This window comes from Drosophila innubila (assembly GCF_004354385.1).
Source record: "Drosophila innubila isolate TH190305 chromosome 3L unlocalized genomic scaffold, UK_Dinn_1.0 0_D_3L, whole genome shotgun sequence".
NCBI lineage: Eukaryota > Metazoa > Arthropoda > Insecta > Diptera > Drosophilidae > Drosophila > Drosophila innubila.
The window spans coordinates 14,199,296-14,220,388 of NW_022995376.1; the positions used below are offsets into that span (position 1 = coordinate 14,199,296).

General features: G+C 33.7%; 1 protein-coding gene and 1 long non-coding RNA gene across 2 annotated transcripts; one reads left to right on the plus strand and one right to left on the minus strand.

Annotated features, from left to right (window-relative positions):
• Nucleotides 1–780: 780 nt before the first annotated feature.
• Nucleotides 781–10,121, minus strand: LOC117786429 (protein phosphatase 1 regulatory subunit 3B). Its single transcript, XM_034624689.1, has 6 exons — nucleotides 9,546–10,121; nucleotides 9,204–9,359; nucleotides 6,466–6,816; nucleotides 2,262–2,468; nucleotides 1,887–2,199; nucleotides 781–1,826 (listed from the first exon to the last, which is right to left on the minus strand). Exons 2-6 carry the CDS (start codon nucleotides 9,293–9,295, stop codon nucleotides 1,650–1,652), a joined length of 1,140 nt encoding a protein of 379 aa, XP_034480580.1. The 5' UTR covers nucleotides 9,296–9,359; nucleotides 9,546–10,121; the 3' UTR covers nucleotides 781–1,649.
• Nucleotides 10,122–14,921: 4,800 nt separating this feature from the next.
• Nucleotides 14,922–15,408, plus strand: LOC117787677. The gene is made up of 2 exons (XR_004617692.1): nucleotides 14,922–15,225; nucleotides 15,286–15,408. It is a non-coding gene; the product is annotated as an uncharacterized LOC117787677 (long non-coding RNA).
• The last annotated feature ends 5,685 nt before the right edge of the window (nucleotides 15,409–21,093 follow it).

Below are 21,093 nucleotides of genomic sequence, written 5' to 3' on the forward strand. Positions count from 1 at the left end.
TATGAGCTGAGATACCCTGTGACCTCATCCCAGATTTAACAACGACTTGTTTTACGAGCGTCAATGGCAAGTTTTTGAATTAACGTTAATTGGAATCTCGATCCTAATGTGTATTCGAAAGGCTTTAGTTATTGTCGGACACTGAATGCAGGAAACCAGGTAATTACCGGAGTTTTATCCCCAATCGGTGGAAATCCATTTATAGAATTTATAGTGATTGTAAGAAAAATTAATGCTTAAAATTTTGTTAGTTTTCGGAAAACTGAGATAGAATTTTAATCGATAACACCAATTTTGATATATAAATAAGTAAAACACCATTTAATATATTTTTTTCGTTTAAAAAATTTTATTTTTATGATAAATGAGCTTAATAATATTATAAAATAGCTCGTTGTATCATAATTTCACTGTGTGTACATGTTGTGTTTGCAATATGTGGTTGCAATTGGCAAATCCGTTAAAAACTAAATAATCATAGAGTTTTAGATAAGAAAATAAATTTTCTTGTCAATATTTAAGGGGGATTGGGGCGGCTTATAACTAAATAATCTCTAAGGACTACAGCTAGTTCTTTAGACAACTAAACGCATAGGTAAAGTGTATATAAATGTATATAACAGGCAATTTTCTGGTATATGATATATAACTACAGATATATATATGTGTTTATTCTATGTACAGATCGCTTAAGACTAAGTTTCAAAGTCGGGTTCACACGCACAAAAACAATGTAAACATTTAGCTGTTGTTTTATGTGATGTTTTGTATTATGCTATATTTTTTGTTGATGTTGTATATTTTATTGAATTGCAGGACGTGTTTTCTCCATAACAAGCCATTTCAGTCTTAGAGTTTCAAATAACCAAAAATAATAATAATAAAAATAAAAACAAAAATAATAGTCTATAATTTTTTCTCATGCAAAACTTAAGAGCTAAATTTTTGATATATTCGTTTAGTGGTTTTGTGTTTTGAATTTAGTTTTTGCTTTTTTATTTTAAGATAATTTCGAAACAATGGTTTGCTAGGATAACTCACGCTTTAGTATTTATGTTTAGGATGTTGACTTGTTTCGTTTTTAAACTAATATCAGTTATATGTTTATATATAGTAGACAATTAATCACATCACACATACAGGCAAACATAAAATGCAAATTAAAAAATAAAAAAATTAAAAATTGACAATCATACATAGAACAAGTGTTTGTTTCTTGAGAGATATATATGTATATAAAGAAATGATCTTGAAATTCCATTGAGTTGGTTTTTAAAAAACTCGATTTTAGCTTAGGTTTTAAAGTAGTTTCTGTTTGATTGTACCTAAAGTCAATGGCACTTTTGGGATTACCAGGTACCAGGTTCTGGTTTCAAAATTGTGTCCGCTTAAAAATTATGAGTTTTTTTCCCCACAACACCCAACTAAAGATTCAGTTGCGATTTAACATTCACTGCATAATTTCTGATGTGTTTCACAGAGCCAATTTTAGGATGAATTAGTTGGAAATCAATTCCACTTGAGACTGCAGAGTCGAAAGTGCTCAAAGCCCTAATGGGTCCTTTTCCATATGCGATATGTCCAGACAGACAGACCTGTTTATAGCTTTACAGTTAGCTTTTTCGAAACTCCTATCTATATTTAGTGCTCTACCAATAGGGCGTACTGGGTTCCTGGTTTCCAGGGCACTTCAGTTGGGCCTTGGCCAGGGCATCGGTTAAAGTGGATCGCATTTGTTGACTGGAATTGCGAATCTGGCCCTTATCATAGGGCGACAGAGCATTGTAGTAGAAGGGCGACCGCTTGCTGATAGTATAGTTTTTACCCTGCAATGGATTCGTCGCATTATTTTTGATTGATTGAAAATTTGACTGATCAATGCTTACATCATTATTGTCCCAGTATTCGGTTTCATTTGAGCGATAGCATATGCAGAATTCCAGACGCTTGGAAGATGGTGGAAGTGTGATCTTGAATGAGAATGTATCGAAGACAACGTGGGCACATGGAGCAGGACCATAGGCGCGGGCAAATGTACAAAAAATGTCCTGCTGACTTTTCCAATCATCCCAGGTAACGCGAACTATCACCTCCTTTTGAAAGTCGACGTTCCTAACCTTAATGGTTCCCACCACAATCGATTCCTCATCCTTCACAATCACATTCTCCAGTGAGACAAAGTCACGCTCGATCTTTTGTCTATTAAAGAATTTAAAAGTTTAAATAAATTATAGTTGGTTGTATTTTTTATTGAGCCTTACCTAAAGGTTAAATAGTCGGATGCTGGTTGTTTGAAGTCCACGGTCCACTGATCTGGCGGATGCGGACTGACCAATCCCTGTGTGATTTGTTCCAAAAACTTCATGCTCCAATAGGGCGGCACATTCGAGGGCTCGGACATAACGCGAACCTCCGTTAGCGATAGACCCTCGTCATCCGCAAATATCACATGCTTTTTGCGCAAACGACTGCAATGGAAAGAGACAGAGCATTACAAGGAGAGTGCCAAAGAGAAAGAATAATAAACGTTGTTTATATTGTTCTTGAGATCGTAAAAAATTGAGAGTATGATTATAAAATAGACTCTCTTTTAACCTTGAACCTGGCCTTATCAGTTCAAGTTCTCATTTTATTTGGGGCCCCCCTCAAATTATTTGTTGAATGGCCCATTAAGTCAAGTCAAGTATCATTAAGGATTTCTAAATTTATGCTACAAGTTAATGGATTTGTTTTCATTTCATGTTCAAACTGCGACGTTGCATTTTTTTTTCTACTTGCTAAATTTATTTTTGGCAAATCGATGTTTAAATTTGACAAACAAAAGATGCCAAAATGTCAACATTTTGGGTACCAGTACAGTATACTTAAATATTTCAATCTGCCTTTCCAGAGAATTGCACAAAACGGAAGCTGTTACCAGAATCGTACTACAACCAAAGATTTTTTTTTTGATTTGACAGCCTTGCGTTGCGATCTATTAATTTTATTTGTATTCCGTTTATTTGTTGATATTGAAATTCTGTTTTGCTTTTCTTTTCGTTTTTTTGCTTCATAATTCCGGAGGCTCATACACCCCAAACAGAATGTGAAAAGAATATGTATATTTCGGTCTATTTTGGTCGACATGTACTAATTTTCATTTCAGGCCAAAAATTGCCATGAGAATGATCGGGAGAGTCTTTTCAATGTGTCTGCATTTCATTATATTTTATTTTTTTATATTTATATATATGTATAGATTTATCTATATACCCCAAAAGACTCCCACGATATAAAGATGTAAATAAAACACGCCCATTAGGAAAGGTGTGGACTGAAATACCTAGGGATATATGTAATATAGAAAAACTCACGAGTTTCTGACTTATAATCGGTATATTATGTTGAAAAATATTCTGAAATATTCAGACATTTTTTAACAATTTTGAGGTCATTTGATTGATATTAAAAGCAATTTAACAAAAGTAGCTGCAGAAACAATTGTTATAGAAATGATGTTCAAGTATAGACGATTTTAGTTCAATAAAAATATTTATAGTAATATTAAATTTACAAAATTGTTCTACATAAAGGAAATTTTGGTTGATAACATGTGAATCGTTTTGATAAGACTAAAAATATATCAAGTTGTTGGGGGCTTGTTTTTGGGTCAGTTTTTGATAAAGCAAATATAGAATGACTAACGAAAGGCACTGCGATGAACTCCCAAAGAGTAGCTGAAGAAATCATGTTATAGAACATATAACCTTAATGAATTGCAAACAAAACTCTCAAAGATCCATATATATATATTGTGTGTACTTTCTACAATGGCTATTGGCTATGTTGGCTCAGTTTATTAGCCGACGCAAATATCAAACAGCCGACTGCGGGAACTGGCCACATTCGTTGTCGATGCGGCGATCACGCGTTGAAGGCGTGCAATCGACGCTGCATTTTCTTCAACAGGTTTTATGAATGTTTCTTTTTTATGTTTGTTAGTGTTGGTGTTGTCGTCGTCGATCGGGCGATCGCTTATCGTGTGGGCACCAAGAGCAGGTCTCGTTTTAAACGCGCTTTTCTGCTCTCTCGAATGTTGGGACGTGTCAACTGTGTGTAACCATTAAATTGTTGCTATGAAATTGTCTCTGAGCAACAAATTTTCATAGATTTTCATCCGCTGTGGATCGAGATTTTTATAGGCCACTTTGAGTTAAGGAAATGTCCAAAACGAGTTTTATTTCTGTCTTTTTTTGGTGCACTCATTTATATGCACTACCCGAAATCCGAACCCGAACCCAAACTTAAAATATCAAATGCATACTTCAAATGGGTCCGGTTTACAATAAGGCATGAAAAATTAACAGGCCCATTCAATATGCAATGCACATTAAGTTGTGATGTGAAACGAGTTTCCAAAACGGATTACAAAAGCCACACAAAATGATAATTGATAATTTATATATCCAAAATCCTTACCATATATTGTATAATTTTTGGAATCTTCAGGTTTAAAATGATTTTTATTGCCTTAAGATTAACCACACGACTTCCGCTAAAGTCAACAACCCTTAGTTCTAGTCTACTGTGCCAAGACCTTGCTAAAATTGTTACAACTTTTTTGATTGAAATTTGATGGTCACTCAGATGACCTTTACAAAGCAGCCTTGTTGGGCTTACATGCTAGTTCCGTCTTTTTACTTTCCATTCAAAATATTAAATGCGAGATGATAAAAATAGTTTCGATCTGCTTGTGTGGGCGTCTTTTTGGAACTCATATTCTATATATCATAGTAATACACGTATAATAAAATTTACAGATTTCATTTTTAAAATTTTTTCAAAAATCTGTCTCGACGCATCTCAAATATGTACACGTGATGAGTGCATGAACAGTCTGTTTCAAATGTATACACACACATGTATTATACGCATGTACGAGTTTTACATTCACATTATTTATGTAGATCGTCTTGGCTCTGTCTGTTGAAATATATTTTCTACACCCGAAAAAATTAAATTGCCGAAAGTCTCACGAGTTTAGTTTTAAAATGCCGTCGCCTATTTAGTGGCCTTGGCGTGACCTGGTGCTCTGTCTAAGATCTTGTCAGGCTGTATTTTGGGGGTAATTAAAAGAACCACATGTCTTGGTGACAGACTGTTTAGAGGAAGTCCGATTGTGATTAATGAATGTCAGCATAATTACCTAAATAAATTCCAAACAATCAATTGAGTTTCCATTAGAATAGTGACTTATATGGAGAATTTTCAAGATATTTAATGTATATTATCTGATCAAATCTAAGCAGCTATATTGCAAATTTAAGCCAAATCTGTTCAGAAACACTCGAGTTACTTGATGTTAAAGTTTGTTAGGTAGTGTAAAAATTCTTTTAATATATTGATAACTGATTTTTCACAGTGATAGGTAGAAACAATTCATACGCAACCGCAAAAGCTTACACATCATTTACATAATATGTTTTCGTGCTTGTGTATGTGTGTCTGGTTTACATTGATAACTCTATGCCTGTGAATATATGTACATATACAATGTCTGTCGCTTTTTGGTGATATCAGCACTTGACAAGCCCCGTGTAGACATTGCTTAACCAAAAATAGTGTTTCCACATGCTCTGCCATCTGATGTTTTTTTGGGATGCAGTTTCTGTTTTTCGTTTTTTTAACGTTTTCGGTTTTTTTTTATTTTTAGTCATTTTCAAAATGTCAAATTCAAGTGCATAAAAGCTTTTAGTCAGTTCGAAATGATAAACTGAAAGCATCTTAACACTTTTGTTTGCTGGCATTGTGCAATTTTTCAAGATTATATAGATCATACGTACAATTACATATATAGAAAGAGAAAGTAAAATAATGGCGCCAATCTGAATCTGCGTTCTCTTTATATAACCTTTTTTTCTTTATATAATATATAGACGACAGATTGTGGCGTGATTTTAGCGTTTTGGCTTTATACGAAACTGGGGTGAAAAGATTTAGATAATTTTTGTAAATTGCACTGAGCTCTTTGTATATGTACTCATTTATTTAAATTTTGATTATCGCATATATATTTTATATTATTTGTATATGGCGTATGCATTTTTTTAAAATATATTTTATTATGTCTATCGGTATATGAATTTATCTATGTATCCTTGTGACATGTGCTCGCTATGACGTCTCAAAAATGGTTTTGACTGCCAACAGAAAAGTTTAGTTTGTGGTCTGTTTTTTTTTCTTTTGAACTGTTGCCAAATTGGGTTTAAATATCATTTGTTTGTTTTCTATTTACCCTATTGAGTTTCACTTTTATCAACCCCATTAACAGTTCAACCACAATGTAGTTCAACTTGTGGTAAAATACCGAAAGACGACGGTGCCATGTCTTCCACAACTGAACTACCAAGTTTTGATCGCGGTTTTTATTGAGTTTGCTCTGGAACCACTCGGATTACCCACTTATGCAAGATGCATTCAACTTACCTTTGATCACCATCGATGTCGTTAGAGCTGTTGCAACTGTCGGTGACATCGGCATTTTCCGTTGGGGAAGCATCCGTGGAACGGTTGTTGGAACTTTGGTTGCTTTTGTGCAGGCAGGATTTACGGCTGAGGCACGATTTTGGCTGTTTATTAAGCGATGGGGCAGATACCATGCGCTCTAAATAGCTGCGACCGGAGCGACTGCCAACACCGAGGGGTGTACCGCCTGTTTTTGTGGGCATCTGTTGTCCGTGGGTCACGTTGGATGCATTATTGACCATGGCTTTGGAGACCAGAGTTACCGCCTGAGGACGACAATAGCGCGATGATCGGTTGGCTTCTTCATTATAGCTGTAAGCAGAGCAAAGATTAAGAATTCCACATGAGTACATTAGTATAAATATGTGCCAGATTTTTGGAGTACTTCGTAATATATCTGCGCATTATATGAACAATCGAACGTACGAGTTCTCAAATGTCTCTCAGAGGCCACGAGGCCTCACGTTTACTTTCTTTTTATCAGTCTGATGATAAGGTTGTCTTTATTCCGGCTCAGTCTTTTATTTTCTTCTGTGCGATAATAGACAAAGTATACTTAACATTGCATTGTTCAACCGCCATATAACATACATATATGTAAGTCTGCTATATATTATTTGTTATATACTAACTATAAAGTAGGAACGTCAGACTTCTGCCATTGATAAGCGATGAAGTTGTTGAATCTCTTACGCACGACCTCCGCACTTGATTTGAATAGTACTCAGCGGGGGAATGGTATTCTTATTTGTACTCGTATTTGTATTTGCCCATTTGCCTATTCAAATTCATTTGTTTGAAATTCTCTCTCTATCTCTCTGACTCATGAATTACTATAGAATTTATTCGGAGGCATTTTATTTTTGGAACAACTGTTTGCAGTTTTTTTATGCTGAATCATATGAACTTGTTTTCAGCTAGACATGGAAAAACTATAAAGTCAGCGTACGATAAGGATTTTTTTTTTGAGCATTTATTAGACCTATGATAATAGAGATTCGGCAAACATTAATCAGACAAATATGTTGGACGTATTGTTAATTCGATTTGTTATCAAGAAGAGCACTACTTGTGCCATTTTAAGTGAATTTTTTAAAACAACCTTGAAGTTGTTTCAGTGTTATATTTAGACATAATAATATGTTAGTGGCTTAGAATTTGATAACCAAATTACTCGTGAATTGGGCCATAAATACCTGAGTTACTTGAGGCAGTTTCAGCAATTGGGATAGTCCTAACAGCGATAAAAGTTTGCATGACTGCGTAAAATGTTACATCAGAAATCAGATTTCAGTCACAGATTATCGAACTAATATATAACTCGTTTTTAAAAAGCTATTACAATATGGAAGAATTAATTCTTATTTTTATAAATTGAAATAAATAAAAGAAAGTGAAAATATAAATATTTATAATATATATTCAATTTATTGTCGAATATATTTTTACTGCGCCGAAAAACATGTTCATCGAATGTTGCATTTATACAAATATGGTCAAGCATTATTTATATCTAATACGTCAAGAGACCCCGACATGAAGACTCGACCCAACTGAACATTATTCATTTTTAATTTTGGCAAAAAAGTAAATAATTTAAAGCGCCACGCGCAAATTTGTTCCAACAGCATCATCTGGCGTACTCGTGAACAGCTAGTGAATTCCCCGTGCCACACCCCCCCGCACCTGCTCCTACCAGTCACTAAATCTAAGCTACAGCAAAAGCAAAAGTTTGTTTTGATGGTTTCATCGCCTTGATCTTGAATGCTTTCAAAAATGTTCGCAATTCTGTTGTCAACCAGAACAAGCTGAGCATATTTTTAGTGCGTGTTTCATTTTTGTGCAAATATGTTCTCCTATGTAGAATTCCAATATAAAGGTTTGTTTCTTTACTATATTTCTCAATTTATTGTTAATAAAATATCAATATTTATTCATACCTGTCAATGACAAGTAAACAAACGTGTTACATTTATATTTACACAACAATTTATTATTTTATTTATTATTTGTTCTTGTTTTTTATTTTGTACATTGAAATAACTTTGTAAATTCAATTGGAAGGTCATTTATATTACACCGGCTCATTGAGGATTGATTCAGAAAGGACTTTAAATTTTATTTGGAATGCTTAGTTAACGGGATTGTACATTTCCAAAACACCTTTCTCATTAATAACTACAACATTTTCTTTTAGGTTTTCTGATTTTAATACAAACTCAGCTCGGAAATATATTTCTTTCACTTTAATGATTACATGTTATTACATTACGGAAGCAAACTCTTATTTTTAATGCACGATATTATTAATTTAATCAGCGCTTTTTCAATAGTGAAATGAAATAAACTTCTTTGTTATTCTTCAATTAAAACACGTACACAAAAAATGTTTTGCGTTAATCTAACGATAAGAGAAAATCCACAAAGAATTTTAATGTGAAAGCTTAAGACTTTTCCAAGTTAAGTTGAAAATTTTTTAGCATATTATCAAAGCTTTCTGAATTATAATAATATTTCTAAAAACGCCTTGCCCACAAAATGAAACAAAAAAAATAATAATTTAATATTGATTGGTTGCCAAAGCTCGTGAATTCAATTGATATCAATTAATGTTGTTGAGATTGACTGGCCCCCAAAATTGGGTTGATTTTATTTGGGATCGTTATAGAACTGTAGAGTATTTTTTATTTTTAACTTACTTTAATGTTTGACGCTGGTGTCCACTCATGTAGTCCGCTAAGAAACTAACGGGTGGACTGTGGCTGAATATAGGTGGACTGTGTGAAATCATTTTAGAGACTGGCTCTTTTATATAGAGCTCGAGCAAGGAACTTTAATTGTTGTTGTTGCTGGGCCTGTAAATTAGACAGAGTGATATTGATAAAGTGAGCAAAAATATTGTATAAACATTGGGAATCGAAGCGGAATGGGAATTTTAATTGGCAATAGTTATAAACAAAATGTTCGAATGAAAATGTTTACGAATTGAATTATTGATAATGCCAATAGGTATAGGTATAATAAAAAATTGAGAGACTAACCGTTAACCGTTGGAATTTGACTTTGTTGTATAATTCCTTTATTTTTTTTCCCGTTTTTCCTGTGTCCCCTTCTCTCAGTGTGTTAAGGAACTTTACTGATATCACTATTACTTCTTTTCTTTCTTCTGCTCAACTTTCTTATAGATCTTTTTTCATATGTGCATCACGCGCGCTATTCATGGACGATGCCAACGCGCGTCAGACAATGAAATTTTCGTTGTGTACAAAATTTCAAATTTATGTAGAAAATTAAAAATTTTAAATAACAAACACACACACAACGTTTGCAGCAACGCACTGAACAAAACGACGACCGACAACAAAACTTTACAATAACTTGGAAGAATTTTGAATTTTCTTCGCCTTTACAAATATAATTCGCGCGCTTTTATTTTCTTTTTGATGATGTTGTTATATTGGTACTTGTATTATTTATTTAGTTGTAGTTTTAGCGACACGAAAAATTAGGACCGCATCGCGTTTTGTTGTTGCCTGTTGCTGTCCGGCTTTCAGTACCGTACGCCTCGACGATTCAGAGACGAATAAACGCTAGTTGTTAGGGCAACTCGCCGTCAAGACTGCCCCCAGGCGCAGACCACGTATCCCAGAGAGAGCGAGCGTGAGAGAGATCCAAATTGAGAATGAGTGAGAAATCTAGAAATTGCTTGAATTGTTGCTCGGTCTCCCTCACTCGGTCACTCGCTCTCTTTTACTGCTGCCCGACGCGATGATCGTTGTTGCATTTCTATTGCACTGATTGTAGTTGTAGTTAGTTTTAGTTTTGCTTCAGTTTAGTTGCTATTTTTGTTAGTATTAGGCGCCGCCGTCTGACACAAAGTCATTTCATGTATCAGCCCTTATAGACATGATCAGTGTACGATCATTAGCTCGTGTGTTTGATTTCGGAATTTATAAGTAAATATATGTATAAATATTAATAGACGATTGCGAAGACATAATTATTAGACGTAACAAACAACTCTCCATATGTTTAACTTGTGTTATTAACGGGCTCTTGCTTTTAAGGTAAAATCTTTATCTTATCATTCTTGAATATGAGCGAATAAAAGAGAAAATAAAACTACTCACTGATCGAGTGAGTTTTTAGTGTTTTTTTCTTCAGTTTGCTGACGTTTCATTTCTTGCTTGTCTTTCGAGTGGTTTCTTTGGACTGCAATCTTAAATCTTTGAGCACCTTTACAGCCCACGCTTTTCTTTATGCAATTTATGTTTCTTTCCCGTTGTCTTTGTCAAGTTGTCGGCTCTAAATCAATTATGCTTGGGGGCGCAATGTGTAAAAGTTGTCGTTATAGATATGAAATCTCATTTCTACATTGACTTTCCCATGCGCTACATTGAAATGCAACCGGCACATCGATTGGGTCAACTCAGTTGATTGATCTTTTTGGAAGGTAAAGTTCATTTGAAATTCTTTTTATTGACAGTGATTTGATTTTTATAGAGGGATAAGATTTTGATAGAGATGAATATTGTCATGTCAGTTTTAGAAATTTACTTTAGGAGTTCAGAAATTAAAATCTTTTTAGTAAAGGCCTAATGAAGACACCAATTGTTAATTGTTTTGAATATTGAAATAAAAATTTTGTCAAGTACTCGTACTATTGAAATACCTAAGCCATTCTTTTCATTTTAAATAGTTACCCAACTCGTTTGGGGCTCTTAATACGGCAAACAATTGAAATCTCTGCACAATTAAGGTCTAGACTGAATTTTCTGTGAGTTTTCAATAAATAGCTGAAAGTGCACTTTGAGATATCAACTGATTTACTTCACTTAAAACTCAACTAATAATAATAATAATGAAAATAGTAATAATCATAGTGGTCCTCAAAGACATGACCTTTGTTTAGACATGTACTCGTACTCATATATGTATGTATATCCCGTGATTCTATTGAAAGCCCACATGAAGTGACGTAGAAGCATTTTCATTCGTACTACGAGTACCCACCACATCATTCAACTCTGTGAAATTGTCGACGTTTTCCGCCACGCATAGTCGGGAACTGAGACCATTTCTCGTCATAGAAAGTATGTGTATGTATTTGGTGTATGGCGTGCGTGACTGCTTGACATTTTCTAATGGCGACCCGGGTCTTAGGTAGACGAGTGATGCTCTTTAAGTGCGTGATCTGAGTGTGGATCCGCTAATGACAATGCAGGTTTTGTGTGTGAATGGTTCACGATTTTTAGTTGGTTTTTTAGTTCAAGTGTTTCCAATTTATATGCCACCACTGTGCAACTTTCTTTGGGTGGCACATGGGGCGAGAAACTGCACACACAGAGATCAGCGACGCTGGTGCTCCAGGTCCAAGTAATTTTATTTGCAGCATCAGCAGGCGACTTTAAGAGTGCCGGCCGGCCGGCACTTGTTCACCTAGTCGCTCCTTCCTCTCCGTCTGCAACCCCTTCTCGAGCTGTCAGAAAAGCCGGTTTAACGATGCATATTTTCTGGAGTGGCTTTTTTTGCCGGCCACTTCATCAGCATTCGGCTGAATACTATGTCTATACCCATAGACAACTTGCTTCTTTCTCAGGGTGATCTTCCTCTCGCTCGATTCTCTCTCTGGTGGTGCACTGCCCTCTCAAGTGTTGGCCATGTGGCAGCCACGATTCCCAGTCTGCGGCCGCCACGTTTATGGCCTGCACTTGAAAATGCTGCACAGATAATTCTCTGATATATATTTTATATACTTCATATAGCCCAACAGTCAGACTGTCTATTTCTGTTACACTTTTCACATGTAAAATACGCAAATTAAAATCTTTCCCCCAGCGGATGTGATGCATTATTTAGCTGACGACTTTCATTTCTGTGATCTCTGTGTGTGTGTGTGTGCGTGTGTGTGTGGGTTACCTTGTCGTCAGATTGCAGAGATTTAGTATTTTAGCCATTAGCTGTGACTGCGAAACCAACTGCCAACTGAAACCTGTCTAAGACGTGTCCTGAAGTTAGACGTTGCTTACTAAACTGTCTTTGTAAAACTGTATTTAACTACCTTAAATTATTGCAATTTAGTTGAGATTGTTATGAAGCAATAAATCCCATAAAAATTATTTTTTCAGTAACGGGTATAATGAGGCCCCTTAGCATTGAAAATCGAAACCTTGATCTAGTGGGAAATAATTTCTTTACGAAATGAAGGGAATTTGAATGCAGAATAAATTTAGCGGCCAAACCATGATCAAAATGAAATTCCGCTTGAAAATCGATTCAGTTATAAAAAAGTTATGGAAGTTTGAAGTTGGTCAGATTTTGGATCTAGCAACTTTACAAGTCAAAATTTTTGATTATTTCGACATGATTTTTTACAGAAAAATGAAACGTCCCAGAATCAAGTTTAAAGTGTTGTTTAATACTAATTATGATATAGGGAGTTGGTTTAAAGTGAAAACTTGAGATTTAAAATTTTCAATTTTCAAAATATCAAAGGGGGTACCCTTACCATCAAAATCGAATTTTAGCAAAAAATAATTTTTTTTTAAAAATGAATAAAATTCGAATGCAGAATGAGTTTAGAAGCCAAACCATGATCAAAATGACATTCCGCTTGAAAATCGGTTTAGTTTTGACAAAGTTATGACGTTTTGAAGTTGATCAGACATTGGAACTTGTAACTTTACAAGTCCAAATTTTTGTTTATTTTGACATGATTTTTTACAGAAAAATGAAACGTCCCAGAATCAAATTTAAAGTGTTGATTTATACTAATTACGATATAAGGAGTTGATTAAAAGTAAAAACTTGATATTTAAAATTTTCAATTTTCAAAATTTCAAAGGGGGTACCCTTACCATCAAAATCCAATTTTAGCAAGAAATAATTTTTTTTTAAAAATGAATAAAATTTGAATGCAGGATGAGTTTAGAAGCCAAACCATGATCAAAATGACATTCCGCTTGAAAATCGGTTTAGTTTTGACAAAGTTATGACGTTTTGAAGTTGATCAGACATTGGAACTTGTAACTTTACAAGTCCAAATTTTTGTTTATTTTGACATGATTTTTTACAGAAAAATGAAACGTCTCAAAATCAAATTTAAAGTGTTGATTTATACTAATTACGATATAAGGAGTTGATTAAAAGTAAAAAACTTGATATTTAAAATTTTCAATTTTAAAAATTTCAAAGGGGGTACCCTTACCATCAAAATCGAATTTTAGCAAAAAATAATTTTTTTTTTTAAATGAATAAAATTCGAATGCAGAATGAGTTTAGAAGCCAAACCATGATAAAAGTGACATTCCGCTTGAAAATCGGTTTAGTTTTGACAAAGTTATGACGTTTTGAAGTTGATCAGACATTGGAACTTGTAACTTTACAAGTCCAAATTTTTGTTTATTTTGACATGATTTTTTACAGAAAAATGAAACGTCCCAGAATCAAATTTAAAGTGTTGATTTATACTAATTACGATATAAGGAGTTGATTAAAAGTAAAAACTTGATATTTAAAATTTTCAATTTTCAAAATTTCAAAGGGGGTACCCTTACCATCAAAATCCAATTTTAGCAAGAAATAATTTTTTTTTAAAAATGAATAAAATTTGAATGCAGGATGAGTTTAGAAGCCAAACCATGATCAAAATGACATTCCGCTTGAAAATCGGTTTAGTTTTGACAAAGTTATGACGTTTTGAAGTTGATCAGACATTGGAACTTGTAACTTTACAAGTCCAAATTTTTGTTTATTTTGACATGATTTTTTACAGAAAAATGAAACGTCCCAGAATCAAATTTAAAGTGTTGATTTATACTAATTACGATATAAGGAGTTGATTAAAAGTAAAAACTTGATATTTAAAATTTTCAATTTTCAAAATTTCAAAGGGGGTACCCTTACCATCAAAATCAAATTTTAGCAAAAAATAATTTTTTTTAAGAAATGATTAAAATTTAAATGCAGAATGAATAAGGAGGCCTAATCATGATCAAAATGACATTCCGCTTGAAAGTCGGTTTAGTTTTGACAAAGTTATGACGCTTTGAAGTTGGTCAGACATTGAATCTAGTAACTTTTCAAGACTAAATTTTTGTTAAATTTCCCATGATTTGACAAGAAAATGAAACGTCTCAGAATCAAGTTTTAAGTGTTGTTTAATACCTATTATGATTTAAGGAGTTGATTTTAATTGAAAACTTGAGATTTACAATTTTGAATTTTCAAAATATCAAAATTTTTAAGCTTTTTTATTAGTTTACTTTTTACAATTCATCCAATAACCAATGTTATGACACATTTCATCTCGGAAAATGAAAAATTTCCACGTATTGTCCTCGACATGTCATGGTTGGTGAAGCACAGCCAAAACGCGCCACACAAAACGCTGGACACGTTGTCTGGGCCTGGGTCTGGGACCTGAAGCTGATGAAATCAGCAGACCTGCCAATATCAGCAACATCAGCGGCGCCATAAGTGAAAAGATTATCAGCAGTCAAATACATATATAACTATATTTAGAGGTATATATTATAGAAAAAAGGCGTAGCTACTACTAATTAGTCGCTGTTGCTATAAAAGTCCAGACCTTGCCGTAGTACACATAAGTAAATCCGGCCGAAAGTTTAAATTTAGAAACGAGGCGTGCGACTCAATCTCTTATCAATGCAGTCGCGGTCATGGTGATCAGACTGGAACAGAGATCGGGCAGGGAGTGTGGTACGGTGTGATGTTGATAATCTGCGCAGCATAAACTAAATACAAATTTCATAAATATAGCGCAGAGTTTATTTTTGGCAGCAGCCGTCGCCACGACAAGAAATCATTCCGTAACTGACCTAGAGCACCTGATCGAGACGTGATCAACTATTTGGCAGCGAGAACGGCCAAAGGAAAAGAAAAGAAGATATAAAAGTCTACAAAAATTAAAGAAAATTACTTACGAAACTTTTGAACTTTTAATACATAATCTATTATTGCTTTGTAGATGGGGTCAATGAATAGGCGCTTTGAAAATGATGATCGACAATGATCGTTGATCATTAATATGTATTAATTATTATTATTATTATTTTATATAATTCTATTATTTGCATCGCGTAATTTTTTTGCGCGTAATTTTCCATTGCAGCTCGGGCTCAAACTTAATTATGCGATTTATTATGCAAATACTAAAAGGCGCGACGCGACGCGACACTACGTCTATTTAAAGACCCGGGCCTTGTTTGTGGTTTGGACCGAAGCCGAACACGAGCCGATCACGTTTTCCACTTGTGCTCAGCACCCTCGATAGGAGGGTAAACATAATGGGTACCACTATAATACGCGTATTGCTTGATATACTGAAAACTATTTCATTGACATCAGACAGACGCGACGTCTGCCTGTAATTATGGTATCGCCCAATGCGTCTGCTGATAAGCAAAGAACTCCTAACTATGCAACAACTGAGAGTCCATAAAAAATATAAATTAAAGCTCTCTAAGTCTCTGATAATGAGAGAGCAAACAGTTTGACGCCTTATCAATAGACCCAAACTATTAGTATTGCTTTTGTTTCGATTTTTTTTGTTTGGTTTAGAGGCTCTAATTATAGTCTGCGGTGTGGCAGACGAAACATGCCACATTTGTTTGCTTAGCTGTCGATAGTTGAGAGTCGCGAGTCGCTAGTTGAGTGTTTGGGTTTAGGTTTTGTGTTTGCTTAGATAATGTATTCAAGTCTCAAACAGGTTGTTAGTTATGCACATAGGGTTTTGTCACCATTTACAGAAAAATAATTAACAACAATGTTTCCAACACCTTTTGCTACACTGCAGCCTTAAAGTGTTTAAAGGGGGTATGCTGGAGTATGAGATTAATTTAATCTGTTTGCTTAATACTCTGGTTTCATTTATAACACAAAAGTTTAACTATAGAAAAAATATATATAAAAAAAGCCTACTTAACAATACACCTTACAGGTGATTGCAGGGTATTTGCAAGTCGATGGCTCTTGTCAATATTCTCAATTATTTCACGAGGAGCATTTGGAGCACATCTGTTTCTGGAAATTAGCTTAACAGAATTCGGTTGCCAGGGAAGGTACTAAATTGCAGTTCTACACGCGATTTGAAACCTGTTTCGATTGATTTTGATAAATATGAAATAAAAATGTTAAGTAATTAAGAGATTGCAAATTTCATTACTGTATATGTCAGCTGATCAACAAAACTTTGCATATTTTACGAAATTTGTTGTTCTAATAATGCGCAGTCAAAAAATATATTAATGTGTTTTAAAAGATAATTAAAACAAAATATTAAATGGCAACTAGTTAAACTATATCTTTACTTTTTATAACGTAATTAAAATAAAAGAAATAGAGAATTATGAATGAAATTAGTTTAAAAACTATATATTTTATGGTACGTAGGCTATAAGATGGGCAGTTGAACATATTCGATACATTATATATATATCGAGTTATTTGATTGCCAATTTTACACAATTTCACTGCCAATTTTTCTCTTAAAAGAGCACAAAATAAAAATAAAAATATAATGTATAAAACAAAAAACCTTGGCAAAAGTTGAACTATTAAACTAAAACCAAAAATTTAACTAAAAATACATAATCGACCTCAAGCAATTCCGCCTTTCTTTGAAACTATAGATTAGTCTGCGGGGCGTTGCAGGTGATAGGAAGACAGTTATATGTGCAGCAACACATGAAAATTGCTCATCATCAGTTTTAACATTTTCATTCCGGTTCCGGTTAATGGGGCATTAACATAAAATCGAACGCAGCAACATAAGTCATGTTCGAGCATTGCATTCAATGTTAAATGCGTCCATTGCACTGCACAGATACACAGATACAAATGTATCTGTTGACTCTATGCAGTTTTTAGCTGCAACTAGAAACGCGTAGACAATTTAGAAGCTGTTTCATGAGTCAGCTGTGTATACAATTTACAGAACGTGTCGACAGGTAAACATTTTAAAACGAATTGAGAGGTAAAAGTGTTATAACACAGTTATTGGATATGAATGCAAAAGTTCAATAGAATATTGAATATAGTAGAACGTTCAGCTTGCATATTATTACCCTGATGTATCTTATTGAATCAGCTCATTTCAGATAATTTAAAGGTAGTTATGTGTAATACAATAATAATAAATCCGATGTGAAACTAGATGTATCAGAATTTTTTTGGCTAAAATCTGTTCATATTTTATGAATATTTTAATAGTATGTATTTCGATTAAAATATATTTTTTTTCAACAAATCGAATCATCTTACATAATATATGTTGCTTACTTTTCGATTTAGAGGACGATTCTAATTAATGAATTACTATTAATACAATTTTACTATATTAAAATAGCTTTGATTTATATTTATAAGATATTTCAATAAATCTATTATCTTTTCTTTTAAATAGATTGGTTTAAAAAATTTGTTGGAAAATTTTGAAATTTATAAAATACTTTACACATATTGTGAGTCTTCTGATTTTATTTTCTATATGCGTAATTTAATTAAATTAACCCTCATCGGGAGGTCAGACCAAATTTCGTATGCCGAACAATAAATTGAAAGACCCATATTAAAAACTAAAAAAAAATATCTCAATTTAATTGAACAAAATATTCTGGCACATTGAATTTTGAGTAGATTGCCTTTAGTTTGCTGCTATGAGTTGTTCTGCATGCATGGCAAATTTTTTTTTGTTTATTTTGATGAAGATCGGCATCGAGTCTAGAGTACTGTTTGTTTTTTTTTTTACAGACCAAACGCATTTCAATGAATCGAGTTTTCTGGGTAATATCTAGGGTATCTACAGTTTGTACTTCCCGTGTTAGACTTATTCTCACATTTTTTAAACAGTCATTAGTCTCAAGTGGGTCACCTTTGGCTTATCAGGGCACACATTTAAATCGATTATACCTGATTAACTCTATATGGTCATATAAGACGGGTATAAATAACTACCAATACGATTGTAAAATATATTTTTTTTTGCAATCAATTTTCGCTGTCATGTATGTAGAATTTTAAAAATTTTCCATTTTAACTCTCTGATAATCAGAAAAATTTAAATATAAAAGTATATTATTTTGTTATCATTTACGATTCCAATGAAATCTGTCTATCCTTGTTCTAAATTTAAAAATTAGGTCCTGTTGGTGCAAAGCTGCGCAGTATACTAATGAAAAGCTAAGGGTTAACCCGTCTTATCTGTCAACCGTGTTAAAAGCCAACTATTACAAATTGTTATAAAATGTTATAAGGCACTTGTGACGTCAATAAAACAGCCCTTATGTCGGTGATTGACAGTAACAAATATTATTGATATAGTTGTAGGTGTCGGAATTTATTGCCCACCATAATGACACGTGGTTATAAATAAAAACAAACAAATTGTTAATTTATATAAAGTTAATCGTTTTTGTAAGACAGAACAATGGTTTTTGAAAATATATAAATTTCATCTAGTCAAAAATGCTGATAATGTAGAAAACTTGTTACCTATTTTTATCATGGAAAAATATATTTTTAGCGATAGTGTGCTAATAAATTATCTTTAGGCTCACAATGCCCACTCAAAAAGTTCAAAACATAAATCACACAAAAATGCATTTGCTATTTAATATGCGGGGTATGACAAGTTCCGTTAATTTAAGTTTTCTGCATGCAGCACGCCCACGCCACTCCTCAGCAACGCCACCTGGCGTCAGGAACCGAATTGCATGGCCGTTAGTTTATTTTAATTCAGCTTTTTTTCCCAGCTCCTCATTCCCGTTATGTTGGTCTCATTAGCGAGTCTAATCGCAAGCTAATCAAGTTTTTAGCTTAATCATAGAAATGTTAAATGGGGTCTTTTCGGGATCTTTATGTAGAGGCGCACTTGTTGTTGCTAGCCAGTCGCGCGACTATGAAGTTCCTCTCTCTCTCTCTGTCTTCCTCTTCTAATGTTAAGTTCAATGACTAAATTTAAACGTGATTTCTTGTTGTTGTCGTTCGTACTTCGTGCTCTTTTTTTGTTTGTTTTTTGACTATTTTAAATCAGTCGTCGGGGAACATGTTATCAGCATTATGTACATGTTGGCCTAGTTTTTGATTAAGATGACCAAGCTATTCGAATTGGCACAAAGAATAAAAAAAAATACATATGGTTACTTTTTGGATTAATTTGTCAAACAAGAAAGCCTTTTTACAATCCTCTACACATTTCGTTAGCCCATTGTATTGCATTCATTTCTGAGATTCACTTGTTTGTTCACTCGTCTTATGTTTTTTTTTTGTCAGCATTTTTAAATCTTTGAAATCATAAGATTTCAGTTGCACAACATTTAAAAGAGCATTAATTTAAGATTTATTGATTTATTTATAAATTTAAATTGCCTGGTCACATTTGTGAGCTAAGAGGGGATTTTAATCAAGGATAAGAAAAGTTCACACCTCAACTAGGGCTTAAGATGTGCTAATGTAACTTATAATGCAGTCTAATGACCTAATTTTGAATACAAAATGTATAATTCAAGTCAAGGTAGTACAAGTATTATCATAATTTAAAATAAAAATAAAAGAGGAAAATATATTTATTGATAAGAGTTTCCCATATGCATTTCGCGTTGCATTTTTATGAGTTCTGATTTATGGCACATTATAATGCCCAGATTTGGCCTGCATATATTTGCGTAATGAGTAAACGATAGCCTATGGCAGGCTCTTGACTGGCTAACGTGTCTACGGGGTGAGACATGGAAATGTCACGCAGTTGGACAGATTAGAAATCAATTGAATTCCGTATTTAAATTATTTCAGTTTATGCGCTTTAAAAATTGTGTTAATGGGATCAGCTACTATTACTTTTAATGTAATAAAGAGGCATTATTTTTAGAATTTATTGTCGTACTTTAAATTGTTTATATACTGGGTAACATTTCAACCGGGAACTTGTAGGATATAGGGACCTGTTATTGCAAACCCGCCCACCTAATCTATCAAAACGGCGCTCTTATCAGCTGTTTATAGTTTGACCGAGAAATCCCCAAGCTTGCACGCCCGTCACCTCAGGCAGGCGTCGCGCATCTTGACATTCTAAATTAATCAGCAAAAAAGTTTTTATTTTTGATTTGTTTTCGATTATCAATTGGTTTAATGATTTTTTCGAATTTAGATTTGTGGTATAGCTCCAGCACGATTAAGTAGCATTTGTTTTGAGCGTGTACACGGAGCCAAAGGCTTGAACTGAACCCTAGAACCGGGATGAGATAATTGAGAATTGCACATGCAATCAGAGTAACACTTAGCAGTTTCCATTTGTCTTACATATAGACAAGGTTTATGAGTTTGTTGGCCAAACTACCTTCAATCCGCACTAGATTACGTCGAAAAATGAGACTAGGATTATCGGGAGCGTTGTGTTGAACGAAAATATGCTAGTACATGCAAAAAGTTGTTGATAAATCAATTTAAGTTGGAAGAAGGGTGTGGTTTTAGTAGTGATCAGTCATTTGAAGGCGTTGATAGTAGATTTTTTTTGATAAGCACCTGGCCAAGTTGAATAGTTCATTTGTGTAAACTTATATATTTACTTGG